The sequence below is a fragment of the Podarcis bocagei genome (assembly GCF_964188305.1).
Source record: "Podarcis bocagei genome assembly, chromosome: 14".
NCBI lineage: Eukaryota > Metazoa > Chordata > Lepidosauria > Squamata > Lacertidae > Podarcis > Podarcis bocagei.
In genome coordinates, this window is record NC_138139.1 from 50,260,408 (window position 1) to 50,279,292 (window position 18,885).

The 18,885-nt window shown below is 45.4% G+C and overlaps 1 protein-coding gene and 1 long non-coding RNA gene across 3 annotated transcripts in view; one reads left to right on the forward strand and one right to left on the reverse strand.

Annotated features, from left to right (window-relative positions):
• The window catches only part of PEMT (phosphatidylethanolamine N-methyltransferase), a 103,872-nt gene that overhangs the window by 67,880 nt on the left and 17,107 nt on the right, over positions 1–18,885 (forward strand). For both annotated transcript variants that reach the window (XR_014001915.1, XM_081169754.1), the window contains exon 5: positions 14,276–14,387. Coding sequence is in view for 1 of the 2 variants with exons in the window: in XM_081169754.1 (XP_081025880.1) it covers positions 14,276–14,387 (112 nt within the window). In the remaining variant the exon portion in view is untranslated. The remainder of the gene's footprint in view (positions 1–14,275; positions 14,388–18,885) is intronic.
• The window catches only part of LOC308573148, a 38,098-nt gene that overhangs the window by 8,293 nt on the left and 10,920 nt on the right, over positions 1–18,885 (reverse strand). The gene's annotated exons all lie outside the window — the stretch shown is intronic.

Here is an 18,885-nt window from a genome sequence, read left to right on the forward strand (position 1 = left end):
TGTGGTCTGGTGCGTCTTATAGAGCGAAAAATACAGTATATCAAAGCCCTTCTCCTTTTAGGCAAAGATCAGAAGACGACCCGGATGGTAACCAGATTCTGTTTACAGATCTGTAGGCACAGACCATCTCCTGACTCAAACTAGTTCGTTAAGAAAATCCCCAAACTCGGTTCTGTGGGTAACTCTGGGTCAGCTCTCTGTGGTAGTTTATCTTAAAGTTTTAAGTGTCTATACGCTTATCGCATTTATGGATTTTAAATTTATTGTTGCACATTGTTTTAGTTGTTTGTTTTCCTTCTGGGACTGTACCCCCAAGTGTGTTTTATAAGCTGGTCTCCGACCGTAATAAATTATCTATCTGTCAATATCAAAGCCCATAATCCAGCTCATGTCAAAAGCCTTCCAGAGGGCATGGGGTTAATGAGGGGCGCCAGAGTGGGCAGGGAAGGGAGCTGAGTTCCACATGTGGGTCTGTGTCAGGGCGCAGGTCAGCACAAAGAAGCAGGGTCCGTTTGTCAGTGAAGTTAGCTCTTTATTCAAGGAAACGGCATGCAAATCAGCAACACTTCCCAGTAGGTCTTGCCCTGTGTTTTGTTTTTTTCCTGGGGGGATAAAGGGGTGCACATACCCCTAAAGGTTTTGTGAATCTAATGAGAGAAGAAACTAAAAATAAAAATTAGTTTCTTCTCTAGCACGGTGAATTGTCAGTGTGTGAAGCTGTGTGGAATGTGTGGAGCTAATACAGGAGTGGGCAACCTAAGGCCCATGGGCCGGATGCGGCCCTATCGCCTTTTCAATCCGGCCCGTGGACGGTCCGGGAATCAGCGTGTTTTTACATGAGTAGAATGTGTGCTTTTATTTCAAATGCATCTCTGGGTTATTTGTGGGGCATAGGAATTCGTTCATTACCCCCCCCCAAAAAAAATAGTCCAGCCCCCCACAAGGTCTGGGGGACGGTGGACTGACCCATGGCTGAAAAAGGTTGCTGACCCCTGAGCTAATACATGTTCTTTGTACTTTTGTCCATTTACTGTATTTATTTTTCCTGATTCGAACTATACAGTGGTACCTGGGGTTACAGACGCTTCAGGTTACAGACTCCGCTAACCCAGAAATAGTACCTCGGGTTAAGAACTTTGCTTCAGGATGAGAACAGAAATCGTGCAGCGGAGGCGCAGTGGCAGCAGGAGGCCCCATTAGCTAAAGTGGTGCTTCAGGTTAAGAACAGTTTCAGGTTAAGAACGGACCTCCAGAACAAATTAAGTACTTAACCCAAGGTACCACTGTAAAATGGTTATTTTCTTGAGTCAAAATGAAAGTGCCCCTAAACATTTTTTTAGGGGGGGGGAGCACTGGTCTTGCCCCTATAGAGCAGTTGCCAGGACTGACGGTCCCTGCCGTCCACGCTTTCTAAGGCTCCTCTTCTCCCAGATATTTCCCAAGCAGTCTCAAACTGCACCTGCGCACCTCTGGTCTCTGTTCTGCTCTCGTTATTCTGCATGTTCTTGGGGAGAAGGGAGCTTTTTGCAGCCACAGAGGGAGGCCCCCCAGGATTCCTCAGCTGCCTCTTGACCTGAGCAGTGAGTGTTTGATCGGTGGAACTCGCTGCCACCGGAGGCAGCAACGGCCACCGACTTAGATGGCCTTGAAGAGAGGGCTGTTGATGGCAACTAGCCCCACCAGTTACTTTCTCCCCTTCGCAGTTGGAGACAGCAGTTCTTCTGAATACCAGTTGCTGGAATCCCCAGGAAGGAAGAATGATCTTGTGCGCAGAGCCTGGTTGTGGGTTTCCGGGTTGGCCACTGTGAGAACAGGATTCTGGACTAGATGGGCCACTGCCCTCCCCAGAAGGCTCTCCTTGCGTTCTTAAAATGTGTCTCTCTCATCTCCTCAAGAAAAGTGAAGCAGAGCCCTACTCGCACATCACTCACATATAGGGTAAAAAAAAAAAGGTAAGGTAAAGGACCCTTGGATGGTTAAGTCCAGTCAAAGGCAACTATGGGGTTGCGGCGCTCATCTCACTTTCAGACTGAGCAAGCCACTGTTTGTCCACAGACAGCTTTCCGGGCCATGTGGCCAGCATGACTAAACCACTTCTGGCACAATGGCACACCTTGACGGAAACCAGAGCACGCAGAAACACTGTTTACCTTCCTGCCACAGTGGTACCTATTTATCTACTTGCACTGGCATGCTTTCAAACTGCTAAGTTGACAGGAGCTGGGACGGAGCAAAGGGAGCTCACCCCGTTGCGTGGATTCGAACCGCCGACCTTCCATGAGATCACCTTTTTTGCCCTATCCCAGACCAGGGACCCCACCCCACCCTTGCGCAAAGACCCCTGGTTGTGCATTGAGCTCCCTTTGGCAACAACCACACTGGAGGATGGAGGAAGAAGAGTTGACAACATGGAGCGAGGCTCAAGCCACAGCCTCCATCCCAGTGCAGCGAGGCCCTGCTTAAAGAGTCTTTGGGATATGATGGCAGCAGAGACTGTGCAAATACCTGGCTAGAATAATACATGCAATGATGGGGTTTCTGTGCCCGCCAGATGTTTCTGGAGAGACTTCCCATCCCCTCTGTCCATTGGCTGGGGCTGGTGGTAGTTCTCTCACCTGAAGGGCGCCATGTTGGCTACTGTTGTTTCCTAATGAGGCAATTAGAGCTGTCTCTTATATATCTTAGGATTAAAGCACTTAGCATGCGCTAGGCACCAAGGGCTCTTTAATGTAGGCTGAAAGGTTGGAGAGGCACATCGTGAATCACTCTTACTAAACCACTTCTCTGTGGCTTCCCAATTTCCTTCACAGTAGGGGCAGCTGAAGGCCTCAATTTTGCAACAGTTGGGGATCTTCACTTTGACCTCATGTGGGCCCATTTTCTTTCTTGAGTGCTGGCTAATTTAGTGTGCGAGCTTGAACCAGTCAGTAGGGCAACTCCCCAGCACTTTCCTCCTCATTGTTCCTCCACAATTGGGCCCATTGTGACAGGGGCGGGCACTCCCTGGAATCCTACTTTCCAACGCCTAGTTTTCGCGAGATGCTTGCCCTATTTTCTGCCGTTCCTCTTGGTTAATGTGTTCTTGGAGGGGAGTAATGAGGTTTTCGTGGCAAAAGTGCAAGCAGGAGAGTGTGCTTATGAGTCGCGACTATCTCAGCTCTGTGTTAATAGTATTTATTCCCGCTGTAAACACATAAAAAAACAACAACTGACAAAGATTTTGTGGCACTGTGACTGGAGCAAAACCATCATGTCCTCTCCTTTTCCCTTGTTAAGTTATTAGTAAGAGAGATCGGGAATCAGCTAAGACTCAGTGGGCAGCTTCACAGAAAGGTGGAAGGACTTGGTGCCTCAGATTTCCTGACTAGAAAAGTGGTACCAATCTTGTGTGGTCGTTTGCATTACTACCAAAATGGAGAGACCATCAGAACCCTTTTGACACAACTAACCTGTATTTCTGGGCCTGAAGAAGGCTTAAATCAGGGGTGGGGGATTTCATGCCTGGAGACCAAATGTGGCCCTCCAGACCTTTCTGTGTGGTCCTTGAAACCCTCCCCAGAGCATCTCCCTGACTGACTCTGCTTCGTAGCTTCAGTGCCTTTTGTCGGATGACAAACTCTGATGAATGTGGTGTGTAGAAACTAGCCTTTTGTACAAATGAAACATTTGTTGCCGCGCTCACTTTTCCCTCTGGCATGCGGCCCTCAAAAGGTTTCCCAGATGGGAATGTGGGAGCCAGTTTGGTGTAGTGGTTAAGAGCGGTAGACTCGTCATCTGGTGAACCGGGTTCGCTTCCCCGCTCCTCCATATGCAGCTGCTGGGTGACCTTGGGCTAGTCACACTTCTCTGAAGTCTCTCAGCCCCACTCACCTCGCAGGGTGTTTGTTGTGGGGGAGGAAGGTAAAGGAGATGGTTAGCTGCTTTGAGACTCCTTAGGGCAGTGATAAAGCGGGATATCAAATCCAAACTCCTCCTCCTCTTCTTCTTCTTCTTCTTCTTCTTCTTCTTTGCTTGAGAAGGATTCCCACCCCTGACTTAATCGGTCTGTCAAAGACATTATTCTCTTATTCATTCTCCCTCTCTTTCTCTCTCTAAATGACTTGGATGGGATGAATGGAGGGGATGCTCATCAAATTTGCAGATGACACCAAACTGGGAAGGGGTATCTAATGCTGCAGAAGACAGCATTTAGATTCAAAATGGCCTTAACAGATTGGAGAACTGGGCGCAAGCTAACAAAATGAGTTTCAACAGGACAAATGCAAGGTTCCACAAGGAAGAACCAGATGCACAAATATATGATAGGGGTCACCTGGCTTACTAGCAGTACATGTGAAAAGGATCTAGGGGTCTTGGTGGACCAGAAGCTGAACATGAGTCAACAGTGTGATGCAGCAGCAAATCTAATGCTCTCCTAGGCTGCATCAACAGAAGTATAGTGTCCATATCAAGGAAAGTAATAAAAAGGTAAAGGACCCCTGGCAGTTAAGTCCAGTCGTGAATGACTGGGGAGTTGCAGCGCTCATCTCGCTTTACTGGCCGAGGGAGCTGATGTTTGTCCGCAGACAGTTATTCTGGGTCATGTGGCCAGCATGACTAAGCTGCTTCTTGTGAAACCAGAGCAGCGCACGGAAACTGCGTTTACCTTCCTGCCAGAGTGGTACCTATTTATCTACTTGCACTTTGATGTGCTTTTGAACTGCTAGGTTGGCAGGAGCTGGGACCGAGCAATGGGAGCTCTCCCCATTGCAGGGGTTCGAACTGCCGACCTTCCGATCAGCAAGCCCTAGGCTCAGTAGTTTACACCACAGCGCCACTCTATTCTGCCTTGGCCACATCACACTTGGAATACTGTGTCCAATTCTGGGCACCAGAATTTAAGAAGGTTGTTGACAAGCTGGAAGGAGTGCAGAGAAACCGAGCCTTTTGAGGAATGGTTGATGGTATGTTTAGCCTGGTAAGGAGGAGACAAAGAGAAGATGTGATAGCCATCTTCAAATATCTCAAGGTCTGTCACATGGAAGAGGGAGCAAGCTTGTTTTCTCCTGCTCCGGAGGGTAGGACTTGAATCAATGGCTTCAAATTACAAGAAAGGAGATTCTGACTAAACCTCAGGAAGAACTTTTTGTTGGTAAGAGCTGTTTGACAGGGGAACAGTCTCCCTCAGGAGGTGGTGGACTCTCCTTCCTTAGAGGTTTTAAGCAGAGATTGTCAGGAGTGTGTGCAGGAGCCAGGCCCTGTGACCAGTAAGGCTTCGCAGGACTGGGGCCTTCCTAAGTTTGTTGTGGTGAGGCAAGGCGCGGCCACACAGGTTGGTAACCGCTTGGTAACTCACTGCACCTGGTGTCAAGAGCTGGGAAGGGATATAAGGTCAGCATTTCCCTTCAGCTTTTTGCCACAGCAACTCATTTTCTGCTTTGCTGTGTTTGGCTTCTTGCTTCCTGATTCTCAGACCTTGGCTCCTTGACTCCTGGTTTCTTGACCCTTGGACCCTTGATTTTGTGACTCCTGGCTTCTGGACCTTCGGACCCCTGGCTTCTGGACCCTCATTCCTGCTCCCACCCCGCCATCTTGCCCCGGTCCTGACGTCCTCAGCTGGGACTTCGATCTCCCGTAGACCGGACCGTGACAGAGGTTGGGTGGCCATCTGTCAGGGATGCTTTAGCTGAGATTCCTGAATTGCAGGGGGTTAGACTGGATTACCCTTGGGGTCCCTTCTATGATTTTATGATCCCCCCCTTTAAATGAAGGCTTTTCCAGTAGATCAAAACCAGAAACCTTGGACCAGAGTTGGCACCTCATGTGGTGTAGCAACAAATGGTCTGACAAGCCATTTCTCTCAACCCTTACTGGCAGCGTATCTCAAGAGAAGGCCTCAAGCATTCTCACAAAATGACCAAGCATATATTCACAGGAGGAGCCCAGCAGCCCTCTCCCCGGTGTTGACACACAGAGACATAAGGCCTCCAATAGCCATCTTGGCTACCAGCCATTGATAACGCCATATCCTCCCGCGAATTTGCCTAATCGTCTTTCAAAGCCATCCAAGTTGGTGACCTTCTCTGCCCCCAGTGGGAGGGAGTTCTGCAGTTGAATGCTTGTGCTGTGGGAAGAAGCCCTTTCTTTTTGCTGCCCCAAATTTTCCAGCAGTTTAGCTTCGTTGGGTCCCCACAAGTTCTAGTGGGAGTGGGAGCAAAACGTCTGTCTCTCCACTTGCTTTTTAAAAACATACAGAAATGGGGCAACTTCTTCGTGGATCTTCAACATCTCTAATTTGGCCCGTGCAAGAACGCAGGCTTGGACTTCTCATTGTACACAGGAGTTTATTTCTCCCTCCTTCCCACAACCCCTCTCTCCAAACTCACATATTGATGGACAACACGGACACACTCAAAAACTTGTTCCCTTCCTTGTAACTTATTTCCACTTAAGGCACTGTTGGTTTTGGTGCAGCACAGCTGCCTGCAATTTTTTGAGATCACAAAGCTTAGCAACTGCTTTCTCCTTATCCGTACTTTCCTCTCCCCCCCCCCCCGCCCACCCCCAATAATACTTTGTTCCCTTTCTCCTTTTGTTTCCTCCTGCCTGACTTCAAAAGATTTGTATATTACTAGAATTATGCTCTGGAATTCTGAGGAGATAAGATGCTCAGGATGTGCAACCCATGTCATGAAGCAAATCCTCTCTGAAGCATTCGTACGCACCGAAGAAGCTGATATTACGGGAAGGAAAAGAGCAATTTTCTTGCAGGAAAACAGAATAATGATCCCTCTGTTGAGAGCAAAGTAGCATCAGATGTGTTGCCAGCCTGCTCTTCAGGCTCCAGCAATCAGCAGGTTTGGCGTCAGTAAATCTATAAGATTTGTATTGGGTTATTTCTCCCCACCTTGGGAATTGGATAAATATTCCCTCTCTCCCTCCCACCCATTCTTAAGGCTTAATGAATTGAAACTGAGGGAGTTTGGCTTCCCCCAAAGAACCCTAGGAACTGTAGTTTGCTTGTTTTTTCAGACAAATTTTATTAAATTTCCAGAAATTTCACATATACATTTCAATACATAATGTTGTTGTTCTTTAGTTGTGTCCGACTCTTCGTGACCCCCTGGACCAGAGCACGCCAGGCACTCCTGTCTTCCACTGCCTCCTGCAGTTTGGTCATACTCATGCTGGTAGCTTCGAGAACACTGTCCAGCCATCTCGTCCTCTGTCGTCCCCTTCTCTTTGTGCCCTCCATCTTTCCCAACATCAGGGTCTTTTCCAGGGAGTCTTCTCTTCTCATGAGGTGGCCAAAGTATTGGAGCCTCAGCTTCAGGATCTGTCCTTCCAGTGAGCACTCAGAGCTGATTTCCTTCAGAATTGAGAGGTTTGATCTTCTTGCAGTCCATGTGACTCTCAAGAGTCTCCTCCAGCACCAGAATTCAAAAGCATCAATTCTTCGGCGATCTGCCTTCTTTATGGTCCAGCTCTCACTTCCATACATCACTACTCGGAAAACCATGGCTTTAACATGGCTTTTACGGACCTTTGTCGGCAAGGTGGTGTCTTTGCTTTTTAAGATGCTGTCTAGGTTTGCCATTGCCTTTCTCCCAACAAGCAGGCATCTTTTAATTTCGTGACTCCTGTCACCATCTGCAGTGATCATGGAGCCCAAGAAAGTAAAATCTCTCACTGCCTCCATTTCTTCCCCTTCTATTTGCCAGGAGAATAAATAGAGGCAGATATTTATTTTACTCTGTCAACTTCCCATCCCATTTTCCATGGAGCTTTTTTTTTTGGTTTCTCCCCCTTGCAGTACCCTATCTTCTCTTTCTTATATCATAACAATAATAACAATAACCTCTGATTCCTTCTGTTGCTCATAGTTCAAATCCTGATCGTGAATTCCATCACGCCGTAATATTTAAATAGTCCAGGAGAGAGACAAAGGCTTCCATTCTTCCATAAAGCAATCATCCTTATGGTCTCTTATTTTTAGCTGTTAAATTGTGCCGATTCAGCATGACTTTACTTATTCATCTTTCCTTGGTGGGGACTTCTTCATCCTTCAGGAACTGTAGTTTCTTAAGGGTCCTGGGAATTGTAGCTCTCTGAGGGGTGAACTATCATTCCCAGGATTCTTTGGGGTTGGAGGTATCCCTGTTGAAGTCATACAAACCTACAGTGGACCCTCTGGATACGAACTTAATTCGTTCCGGGGGTCCGTTCGCACCCCGAAAATAATGTAAATAGAGGTACGCTTCTGCACACACACGTGGCATGATTGAGTGCTTCTGCGCATGTGCAAGTCACGCAGAGTGCTTCTGCGCATGTGTGTGCTGCGAAACCTGGAAGTATACACTTCCTGGCTTGCCGTGGCCATAACCTGAAGATTTCATATCCAGAGGGATACATAAGTAGAGGTACTTTAAATCTATGGTACAGATATGACTGATAGATTATTATTTTTTAAGCTGCAGTCCATTTCGAGCAAAGCCTTGATCCTTTTCAAAGGCAGCCCACGTATTGCACGTCACAGTAATTCGAGGGGATGTAACTTAAGACATAGGTCACTGTGGCCAGATCCGATATCTACTCAGCAGCTGCTGTTGGCATTCAGATCATTGCAGTTCAAGGGTCCTTGAAACCACCCACAGACCCTGTTCATCTGCCTGAACTTTCGGAGCGCTGTGCCTGGACATGGGTTTCTGTTATAGGCCCCTTTGAATGTTTCCAAGAAAAGTGAGATGTCGAAAGGTTGTGCCCGGCTAAATGGGGGAGGAAAAGAATGCAGGAATCTTAATGAGTTTTCTCTCTCTCTCTCAACAAATCAAGGATTCTAAAGTGCACTGGATATCAAAAGTGCTTTCGAAAAGTAGAAATTATGGCCTTGGAGTGAGTCACGTAAAACACGACCCGGTTCGTTTTGCCCCCCTCGCGCTACGAAGTTGACACTTCTTTTCAAATCTGCGCTTAATTGACATTAGCAAAGTGTTTCCAGACAGCGGGCTAAAAGGCAGCCACCGAGAGAACAAAGCGCTGTAATTTGTTACTATTACTACCTGGGTCAAATTGTCAATTTCCCTGGCCTCATGCCGTGTAAGAAACACATTTCAACTTCCAAGAATGAATGGCCTCCTGTCCGATTAAACACACACACACACAAACACAGGGTCGTTGCTATAGGCGGCTAAGTGGGCTAATGACATAGCAGGGGGAAAAGTTTTACCCGCCAGAGACAATTGCTTTCTGTTGCCTGGCAATCAGAGCTGCAGCCTGCTGAGTCATACTTTAGATGGGCTTGGCTGGTATTGTGTGTTGCCACTCGGAATGCCAAAAAAGCCACCAAAATGCTTGTTTCATGGTGTTGGGGCAGGTGGTTTTTGCTTGCCATTTTTGGGGGCTCAGTTTGTAGCAGGAAGGGATCTGCGGGGCTCGGTCTGACCTGAGAAGCACAAGAGTCCCTTGTGATCAAACGCCCGGAGCTCAGGCTGATGGTTTGGCTACCATCTCGTCCCATCAGCATCTCCCTCTAAGTTAGGAAATGATTGTTTCCGCTCCTGTGCCTTTATCACCGCTGTGGATTAGTCTGCCATGCAAATTATGGGTCACCTAAGAGAATTTCTAAAATTTAATTTTGGAATACTCAGTTTGCAGTTTTCATATCCCCTTTAGTTCATTTGGCATCTCTTCCCTCTCGGTGTTACCAAAAGGGAGTGGTCAGATTCAGCTTCTCATTTTTTCAGGCCTTAGTTTCATTTCTCCGCATTTGCACATCAGTTTGCAATAAATATAATAATGATGATAAAATACTTTTGGAAACCTATCAGGATTTTAGTGCAGATTTCTTGCAATATGCAAGCTCCCCCAATCAACACAGTTTTGCAAAGTCCATTTTTTACTAATATTACACATTTTAGTTTGTTATTTTTGCTGGTGTATGCACACTTTACCATACTGTATGCGTTTATATACGTATATATTACTGGGGAACAGCATTGCAAAATTCAAAGTGTGGGTAGGTTTGTCTTTAAATGCAAACTTAATTGAATACCTGTATACTTAAAAGAATGTCTCCACCCCCATCATTCAGCCCAGACACTGAGGTCCAGGGCCAAGGGCCTTCTGGTGGTTCCCTCACTGTGAGAAGTGAGGCTACAGGGAACCAGGCAGAGGGCCTTCTTGGTAGTGGCACCCGCCCTGTGGAACACCCTCCCATCAGATGTCAAAGAGATAAACAACTATCTGACTTTTAGAAGACATCTGAAAGCAGCCCTGAATCGGGAAGTTTTTAATGTCTGATGTTTTATTTTGTTTTTAATATTTTGTTGGGAGCCGCCCAGAGTGGCTAGGGCAACCCAATCAGAAGGGTGGCATATTATTATTATTATTATTATTATTATTATTATTATTATTATTATTATTATATTATTATTATTATTATTATTATTATTATTATTATTATTATTATTATTATTATTACTATTACTACTACTACTACTACTACTACTCCAGCATTCAGGATGTGAGTGCATTGCTTATATGTCCAAAACTGGCTCATCAACAAACAAGGGGAAGATATCGACAGACTGAGTGGCAACCCCAAAGTTTGCAGAAGAAGGGGGGAAATTGGAGGGAACCTTTAAGATGGGGGGAGCTCAACATGTTCAGTGGCTGCATAACCTTGGCTGACTGTGCTGAAAACTGTAGGAAGGAATGTAATGAAATGAGTAATTGTGATCCTGAATAGAACCACTTTGTACTGCAACATCTTGTAGCAGATTCCACTTTTTCTTACATTTTTATATTATTGTTACTTTTATCATCACTCCCCCTTCATCTTTGGGGATCGGACAGGCGATAAATCTAAATCCCAACTAAGTACATAAACATCTCCCGGGCTCTCTCGCTCCTTTAGCAGCTACCCACATTCCCAGTAATTTTCCTTTCTGCCCTTATCTGCCTTCTCTTCCGAAACGGACGTCTCGCAACCCTATCTTGCTGGCAACAGGCTCTCTGTTATGTCCAAAGGTGGAGGGGAGGCAGAAGAAGATGAGAAGTTGCTTTGCAGGAGGTCGGTGGTGCATTTTGAGAAACGCAGCGCAGCCAGAGCCCCAGTCAGCTTAGCGGAAGCGAGAACCCGTTCCTGGAATTGCATACCCTCCAACATTTCTCCGATGAAAATTTGTTGTTGTTGTTTAGTCATGTCTGACTCTTCGTGACCCCCTGGACCAGAGCACTCCAGGCACTCCTGTCTTCCACTGCCTCCCGCAGTTTGGTCAAACTCATGCTGGTAGCTTTGAGAACACTGTCCCAGCATCTCGTCCTCTGTCGTCCCCTTCTCCTTGTGCCCTCCATCTTTCCCAACATCAGGGTCTTTTCCAGGGAGTCTTCTCTTCTCATGAGGTGGCCAAAGTATTGGAGCCTCAGCTTCACAATCTGTCCTTCCAGTGAGCACTCAGGGCTGATTTCCTTAAGAATAGATACGTTTGATCTTCTTGCAGTCCATGGGACTCTCCAGAGTCTCCTCCAGCACCAGAATTCAAAAGCATAAATTCTTCGGCGATCTGCCTTCTTTATGGTCCAGCTCTCACTTCCATACATCACTACTGGGAAAACCATGGCTTTAACATGGCTTTTACGGACCTTTGTCGGCAAGGTGATGTCTCTGCTTTTTAAGATGCTGTCTAGGTTTGTCACTGCAAAGCGATGAAAATAGGGACATCTTATTCTACATCGCGAAGCTTCTCGCACCTTAGATCTCTCCGAACATTGACATCCTATACACATTGACGCCGGTCACCCTGAGCCAATGGCAACCTCTCCACTGAACCTACCTCACAGAATTGTTGTAAAAAAAGAATGTGTGAGGGAAGGGATCACGTACAACACCTTCAACAGAAAAATGTAATGAGTCCCTGTCAGGGGGAAAGGCAGGAAATAATAATGATGATGATGTTGATGATGATGATGGAGGAAACTGTGAGAATGATCAGAAACATAAGGTAAAGGTAAAGGTACCCCTGCCCGTACGGGGCAGTCGTGTCCGACTCTAGGGTTGTGCGCTCATCTCACTTAAGAGGCCAGGAGCCAGCGCTGTCCGGAGACACTTCTGGGTCACGTGGCCAGCGTGATGAAGCTGCTCTGCCGAGCCAGCACCAGCGCAGCACACGGAAACGCCGTTTACCTTCCCGCTATAAAGCGGTACCTATTTATCTACTTGCACTTAGGGGTGCTTTCGAACTGCTAGGTGGGCAGGAGCTGGGACCGAACGACGGGAGCTCACCCCACCGCGGGGATTCGAACCGCTGACCATGCGATCGGCTGGTCCTAGGCGCTGAGGTTTTACCCACAGCGCCACCCGCGTCCCAGATCAGAAACATACCACAGAGCAAATCCTCAGTGGGACATAGTTCTGAGTAAAAATGCTTAGGATTGCAGTGTAATGCTGCACAGTCTTTTTTAAAAAATAATATTTTATTTTTGATTTTTCTAATAATAACAATTTTCTTATACATCAATATCCAATCAAAATTTACATTGATTGACTCTCCCCACCCTCTGGTTTCCAATTGTCCCTTTATAATTTCCATTGCATCCATCCATTTAATTTCCAATTATTTTTCACATTGTAATTCTACCTTTAGTTCATAAATGCTACAACAATCCTGCTAATGTTTCCACATTCTTACAATTATCTTTAAAATAATCTATAAAGTTTTTCCACTCTTGATTAAATTTTCCTTCATCTCGGTGCCTGATCTTCACGGTTAGTTTTGCCATTTCGGAATAGTCTTATCATCTTAGTCCTCCATTCTGCTTTCACTGGTATGGTCTCTTCTTTCCACTTCTGGGCAAGTAACATTCTGGCAGCTGTGGTTGCATACATAAATAATCACTTTTGCTTCTTTGGTACTTCATCTCCTAATGTTCCTAGTAAAAAGGCCTCTGGTTTTTTAACAAACATATTTTTGAACTATATTATTTCCCAGAAGCCTTTACCTTTTTACATATCCACCACATATGGAAAAAGTACCTTATTTTTCCTTACATTTCCAACATAGATTAGATGAGTTTTTTATACATCTTAGCAAGTTTTACAGGTGTTAAATACCATCTATACATCATTTTCATATAATTTTCTTTCAATGAGCTCCATGCTGTAAATTTTAAATTTTCTTTCCACAGCTTTCCCCATGATTCCAAGTAGTATATTATACCCTATATCTTGTGCCCAGAAGGCTGCACAGTCTTTACCCAGTTACCTGTGAGTAGGCTCCATTGACTGCAATGGGACTTACTTCTGAGTAGGCAGTGTAAGGCTCCATTTACAACAAAGGAATAAGCGCTCCCCGCATTTCCTTTTAAAATGGCTGGCTGCTGAAGTGTTGCAATTAAATAAAGTGGACCGGTGGCATTTTCCTTCAAAATTATAGGAAGTGGCTTCATATGCCAGCTTCACCATTTCCTTCACTCGGTGCAGGAATTTTATTTTAAGGATAAACGGGACTCTGGTTTTGCACCTACGGACATACGCACATCACTTTTAATTGAATGAATTTTATTATTACGGTCACAGACCAGTTCCTGCTCACTTACAGTATCAGGAAAATCATAAAACACAACAGGAATACATTGAATTGTAATTGGGTGTAACAGAAACAATTCAGATATAGCGGCAGTTAAAAATATATATTAAATCTTGATCACTAAAATATAACCTAAAATTGTCATTTAAAACCTTAATCATTTTGGTAGTACAGCTTGTTCCCTGAGTTTTATGGCAGTCGCACAGAATTTGGCCACCCTTAGCGTGATCTCTGGGTCCTTGTCCTCTACTAGGAGTTTTAGACATTGAAGTTCAGACCCATTTGGATATTTTTTTATAACAGGAGTGATAAATACCAAGCGTATATCCCCGTAGAAACGGCAGCGTAACAAGACATGAGAGACAGTTTCTACCTCCATCAAGCTGCAGGGGCAGACTCATTCCCCATATGGTTTACCCTTGAATCTGCCCTACCATCACTTTTAATTGTTCTCTGGGACACGGAGGGGAGGGGAAAAGGAAACCGGGACCTTCCGGGATCAAATCGGAAACTGGGGTGGCTTCTGTAATGCCAGGGTGTCCCTCTTAAATTGGGACATGTGGAATTAAATCAGAAGGAGCAGGCTGTCTCCTTGTGCATTATGGATCTTGGAGGGAACGTCTACTGAGACTTTTCTCCGGCACCTAAAGGAGACATGGGTACCATGTTGGCAAACCCCGCCTTAAGCCTTGTGTCTGTTTCTTTTCTAGGGGACTACTTCGGCATCCTCATGGAGGCAAAGGTGACGTCTTTTCCATTCAACGTGTTGGACAATCCCATGTATTGGGGCAGCACCACGATCTACCTGGGCTGGTCCGTCATGTGAGTCCATTCATGTTTCTGCTCTTTTCAAACTTATTTATTTATTACATTTGCAGTGATACCTTGGTTTAAAACCATAATCTGTTCTGGAGGTCCAGTTGTGAACCAAAACAGGTTGTAACCCAAGACGCGATTTTGCCAATGGGGCCTCCCCACCCCACCCCAAAAAAAATTGGTTGTAATCCAAAATAAGATGGGTTGTAATCCAAAAAAGGGACACACACTTCAGGGTTTGATGTGCTTGTAATCCAAAATGGTTGCTATTTATACATTTCTGTTCCATCTTTCCTCCTTCTTTTTTCTACGGGACCGCCTCTCCTGGTATGCCCCATGGAGGACCTTAAGGTCCACAAATGACAACATTTTGGAGGTCCCAAGTCACATGGTGGTTAGGTTGGTCTCAGACTCATGCTGGTGGCTTCGAGAACACTGTCCAATCATCTCGTCCACTGTCGTCCCCCTTCTTGTGCTCTCCATCTTTCCCAACATCAGGGTCTTTTCCAGGGAGTCTTCTCTTCTCATGAGGTGGCCAGAGTACTGGAGCCTCAGCTTCAGGATCTGCCCTTCCAGTGAGCACTCAGGGCTGATTTCCTTCAGAATATATAGGTTTGATCTTCTTGCAGTCCATGGGACTCTCAAGAGTCTCCTCCAGCACCATAATTCAAAAGCATCAATTCTTTGGCGATCATCCTTCTTTATGGTCCAGCTCTCACTTCCATACATCACTAGTGGGAAAACCATAGCTTTAACTATACGGACCTTTGTCGGCAAGGTGATGGCTCTGAGCTTAGCTGCTGTTTTGTGACTGCCTTGTGAAGGTTCATTGGCATCCTGAATTTCAATAAATCTAGCCTTTTTTTCCTTCCTTGAACAGAACACAAGTTTTTATAGGTGTTCCCAGCTTGGACAGGAAAGCAGAGAAGGTTGGCAAGACATCCAACCTTATATAATGAAAGCTCTGCTTCTGTTTTTGCTGCCATCCTCTGGGAATACTGTACATGGCTTCAAGCGGAGCATTCAGCTGGCTTTCAGCTTTATTTTGAGAAACAAATCAAGTTTCTAGCCCTTACGACTATGAAAAGAAAACTTGAAAGGTCATGGCCACTGGAATCTTGAGGAAAGAGATTTCTGGCTGTTGCAGGAAGAAGCTTAGTATTAGTATTAAAATTTGTATACAGTGGTACCTCAGGTTAAGTACTTAATTCGTTCCAGAGGTCCGTTCTTTACCTGAAACTGTTCTTAACCTGAGGTACCACTTTAGCTAATGGGGCCTCCTGCTTCCGCCACACGATTTCTGTTCTCATCCTGAAGCAAAGTTCTTAACCTGAGGTACTATTTCTGGGTGAGCGGAGTCTGTAACCTGAAGCGTATGTAACCTGAGGCACCACTGTACTGCCCTTCCTCTGACAATCAAAGGGCGCTTCATGACATAAAAATACAAATGTGTCTCTAGCACATTGATTTAAGTTTAGCTAGCCGATATTTTTTTCATACTTTAGCTTAAGGCCACTGACAACCAGTAGGAAGAAACTGGTTGTAACATCCTTTGAAGTTCTCCAGTTATATGATGGAAGTACGGGCAAAAAAGGCATTTTCCCTGGAAATCTCCTTCGTGCAAGGGAGTGGGGGAAGATGTTACGTCAGTCAAAACGTTTTACTGAAGCTTTTGGGGCTTCTTTTGTGCACACCTGTGTCCTCCTATCTACCCTTCAGATAAGTAGGCCTGGTGTGATTCTGGCATCATTGACCCTAGCTGCAGCTCTCCCAAGATGTCAGGCAGGAGGTCCTTCCTGGCCTCACCATTCAAGGTCCTTTTCAACTGGAGATGACAGGGGTTGAGCTGTGTCTCTGTAGATCTTCTCCTCTGGGCTTCTGCTCTGGCTCCTCTTGAGAGTCCTTGAGGATCTCCCTTTTCCCCCACCTGCCAGCTGTTCCTGCTTTTCCCACACACACACACCGCCCTATAAGGTTTTCGTTCCTTGACCTTGCTATGGACCTTGGTTGGTCGCTGCTGAGGGGCCTGGTATGAATTTTTCCACTTGGCAAATTGGCACCAGCCACTTGGTTTTCGCCTATCTCGTAGCAAATCGTCACAACTTTCTTGGTATTGCGGTTAGGCATTGGTATTGGTATTGTTTTATAGATGGAAGAGGAGAGGAAGCGCCATCACCTGCCCCACATATTGAAGGGTAGTCTGATAAAGGATTCCGGGGGGCGTGGCCCTGTCCGAAGCCTAAGGAGGTGAGGGCCTAAGGCACGCCCCCTAGCGGTGACCCCAGGGGAGTTCCTAGTTGATGTGCATCAGCAGGACTCACCCAATGGTGGTTAACCCTTCCCGGACTTCAAGCAGATGGGCTGGAGTCGGATATAGTCGGTTAGGACCAGTGCCTAGGCCAATACCGTTCATCACCTGTAACCAATAAAGTTGTGGCCTTATTTAGCCCATTAATCTTAATAATTTTGTCATGTGTCTTTATTTCCACTGGGGTGGGGACGGGAACTCGCCACACAAATGTTAACCTACTTCGTAGAATGCATCTAGAATGCATGTGATCTCCAGAGCTGGAAAGGTGAAACGTCCGCTTCCTGGTCTCCTCTATAACCGTGTCCTTAGCAGGAAGAACACAGCGGGGGTGGGGGCTGGGATCGACAGCGCAGGCCCAGTGTATCCTCCAAGTCACTCGGATGATGCCAGAGGAGACCGCGGTAAATAGATCAGCAATTTCACTAAATAGGAAGGTCAGCTTAAGGGACTTGGGGAACTGTCAGTACAGTGTAGAAACAGGCTGCTCAGAATAACAAAAAAGCTTTTAAACCGGCCGATTCTGAGGAAAATGCAAAACACGTTCCTCAGCAGCGCATGGCCAGCTATCGTGTTACATGCACCCCATTCTCTGAAGTTTGAGGGGGTTCAGTGCATGCCCTGAGCTGGTTTCCTTGGAATGAAGGACTGCTCTCTACCCAGCTGGTGTGGCGTAGTTGTTAGAGCGTCAGGCTAGGACCTGGAAGGTCAGGGTTCATTTTTTATATATATATAAAATATTTATTAAGATTTTCAAAGTATTACAAAATAAAAATAAAAAAAGAAGAAAATACAAAATAAAAATGGTTAAAAACAACTCAATCTTTCCATTACTTATTTTTCATTAGCTTGTTTCCCGGACCTCCTCACGCCTCCCTTTTTTGTATTCCAGTTCGGTATGTTGGTTCAGCAAATCCTTACCCTCTTTATTTATCCTAGTCTTTAATCTTAAAATATTGTAACGTTAAATTTTTACCTATTAATAATCCATTTTTCATATTCCCTTATAGTATTACAGCTGAAAACCGCTTAATTTCTATCCAACATCATTCTAACATTCATCAATTTTACAATATTTCTGTAGATAGTCTTTAAATTTCTTCCAATCTTCTTCCACCGACTCTTCTCCCTGGTCTCGGATTCTGCCAGTCATTTCCACCAGTTCCATATAGTCCATCACCTTCATCTGCCATTCTTCCAGAGTGGGTAGATCTTGTGTCTTCCAATACTTTGCAATGAGCATTCTTGCTGCTGTTGTGGCATACATAAAAAAGTTCTGTCCTTCTTTGGCACCAATTGGCCGACTATGCCCAGGAGAAAGGCCTCTGGTTTCTTCAGAAAGGTATATTTAAATACCTTTTTCAATTCATTATATATCATCTCCCAGAAAGCCTTAATCCTTGGGCACGTCCACCAAAGGTGAAAGAATGTACCTTCAGTTTCTTTACATTTCCAACATTTATTATCGGGCAAATGATAGATTTTTGCAAGCTTGACTGGGGTTATGTACCACCGGGAGGTCAGGGTTCAAATCCTGACCCAGCCACAAAGGAAAAGTGGGTTAGAAATGTAAAAATAAACAAAATGAAATATATAAAGTACGTTAACTGTGCAAGTTGGCTGCAGTGAGTATTTTTGCTTGCAGGTGCCAAGAGTTTGGCTGTTTTCCCATTGTTGCATTCTGAAGCAAAAGGCTTTTAGCTGCTGGGTCTCTGTTCTGGTGTTTGACCTGGTCCTTATTTTAGGATTATCTGTTGTTATTAGTATTACTACCACTACTTGAGCATACCTATTAAAGCAAAGAGCACTTTCCCCATTACATGAATGTTCTCTACTGATTCGTGTCCTGCGTTAATGTGTTCCCCGCGGATAATATTAACTACGAGAGTCTTTTGTTCGTTGTTCTCTGACTGCTACACACAGGGTGTCAAATGGATGTCCCCGTTTTCATGGTGGTAGAATGCATCATCCGTGGTCAGTCGGTAGTAACCACAGGGAACAGAACAGACAGTACTTTCTTGCGTTCTCTCTAGGGCAGAAGTTCCCACTCCATTTTGATGTGTTCATTTTTGAGCCCCAAACAAGCACAAAATAGTTTTGTGTATTCATCAAGCCTTTATTTCCCCCCACCTTTCAACCCAGAATCCTAGGGTGGTGTAAGAGCTGGGATGACCTTGCTGTTTATGAATTGGTGAA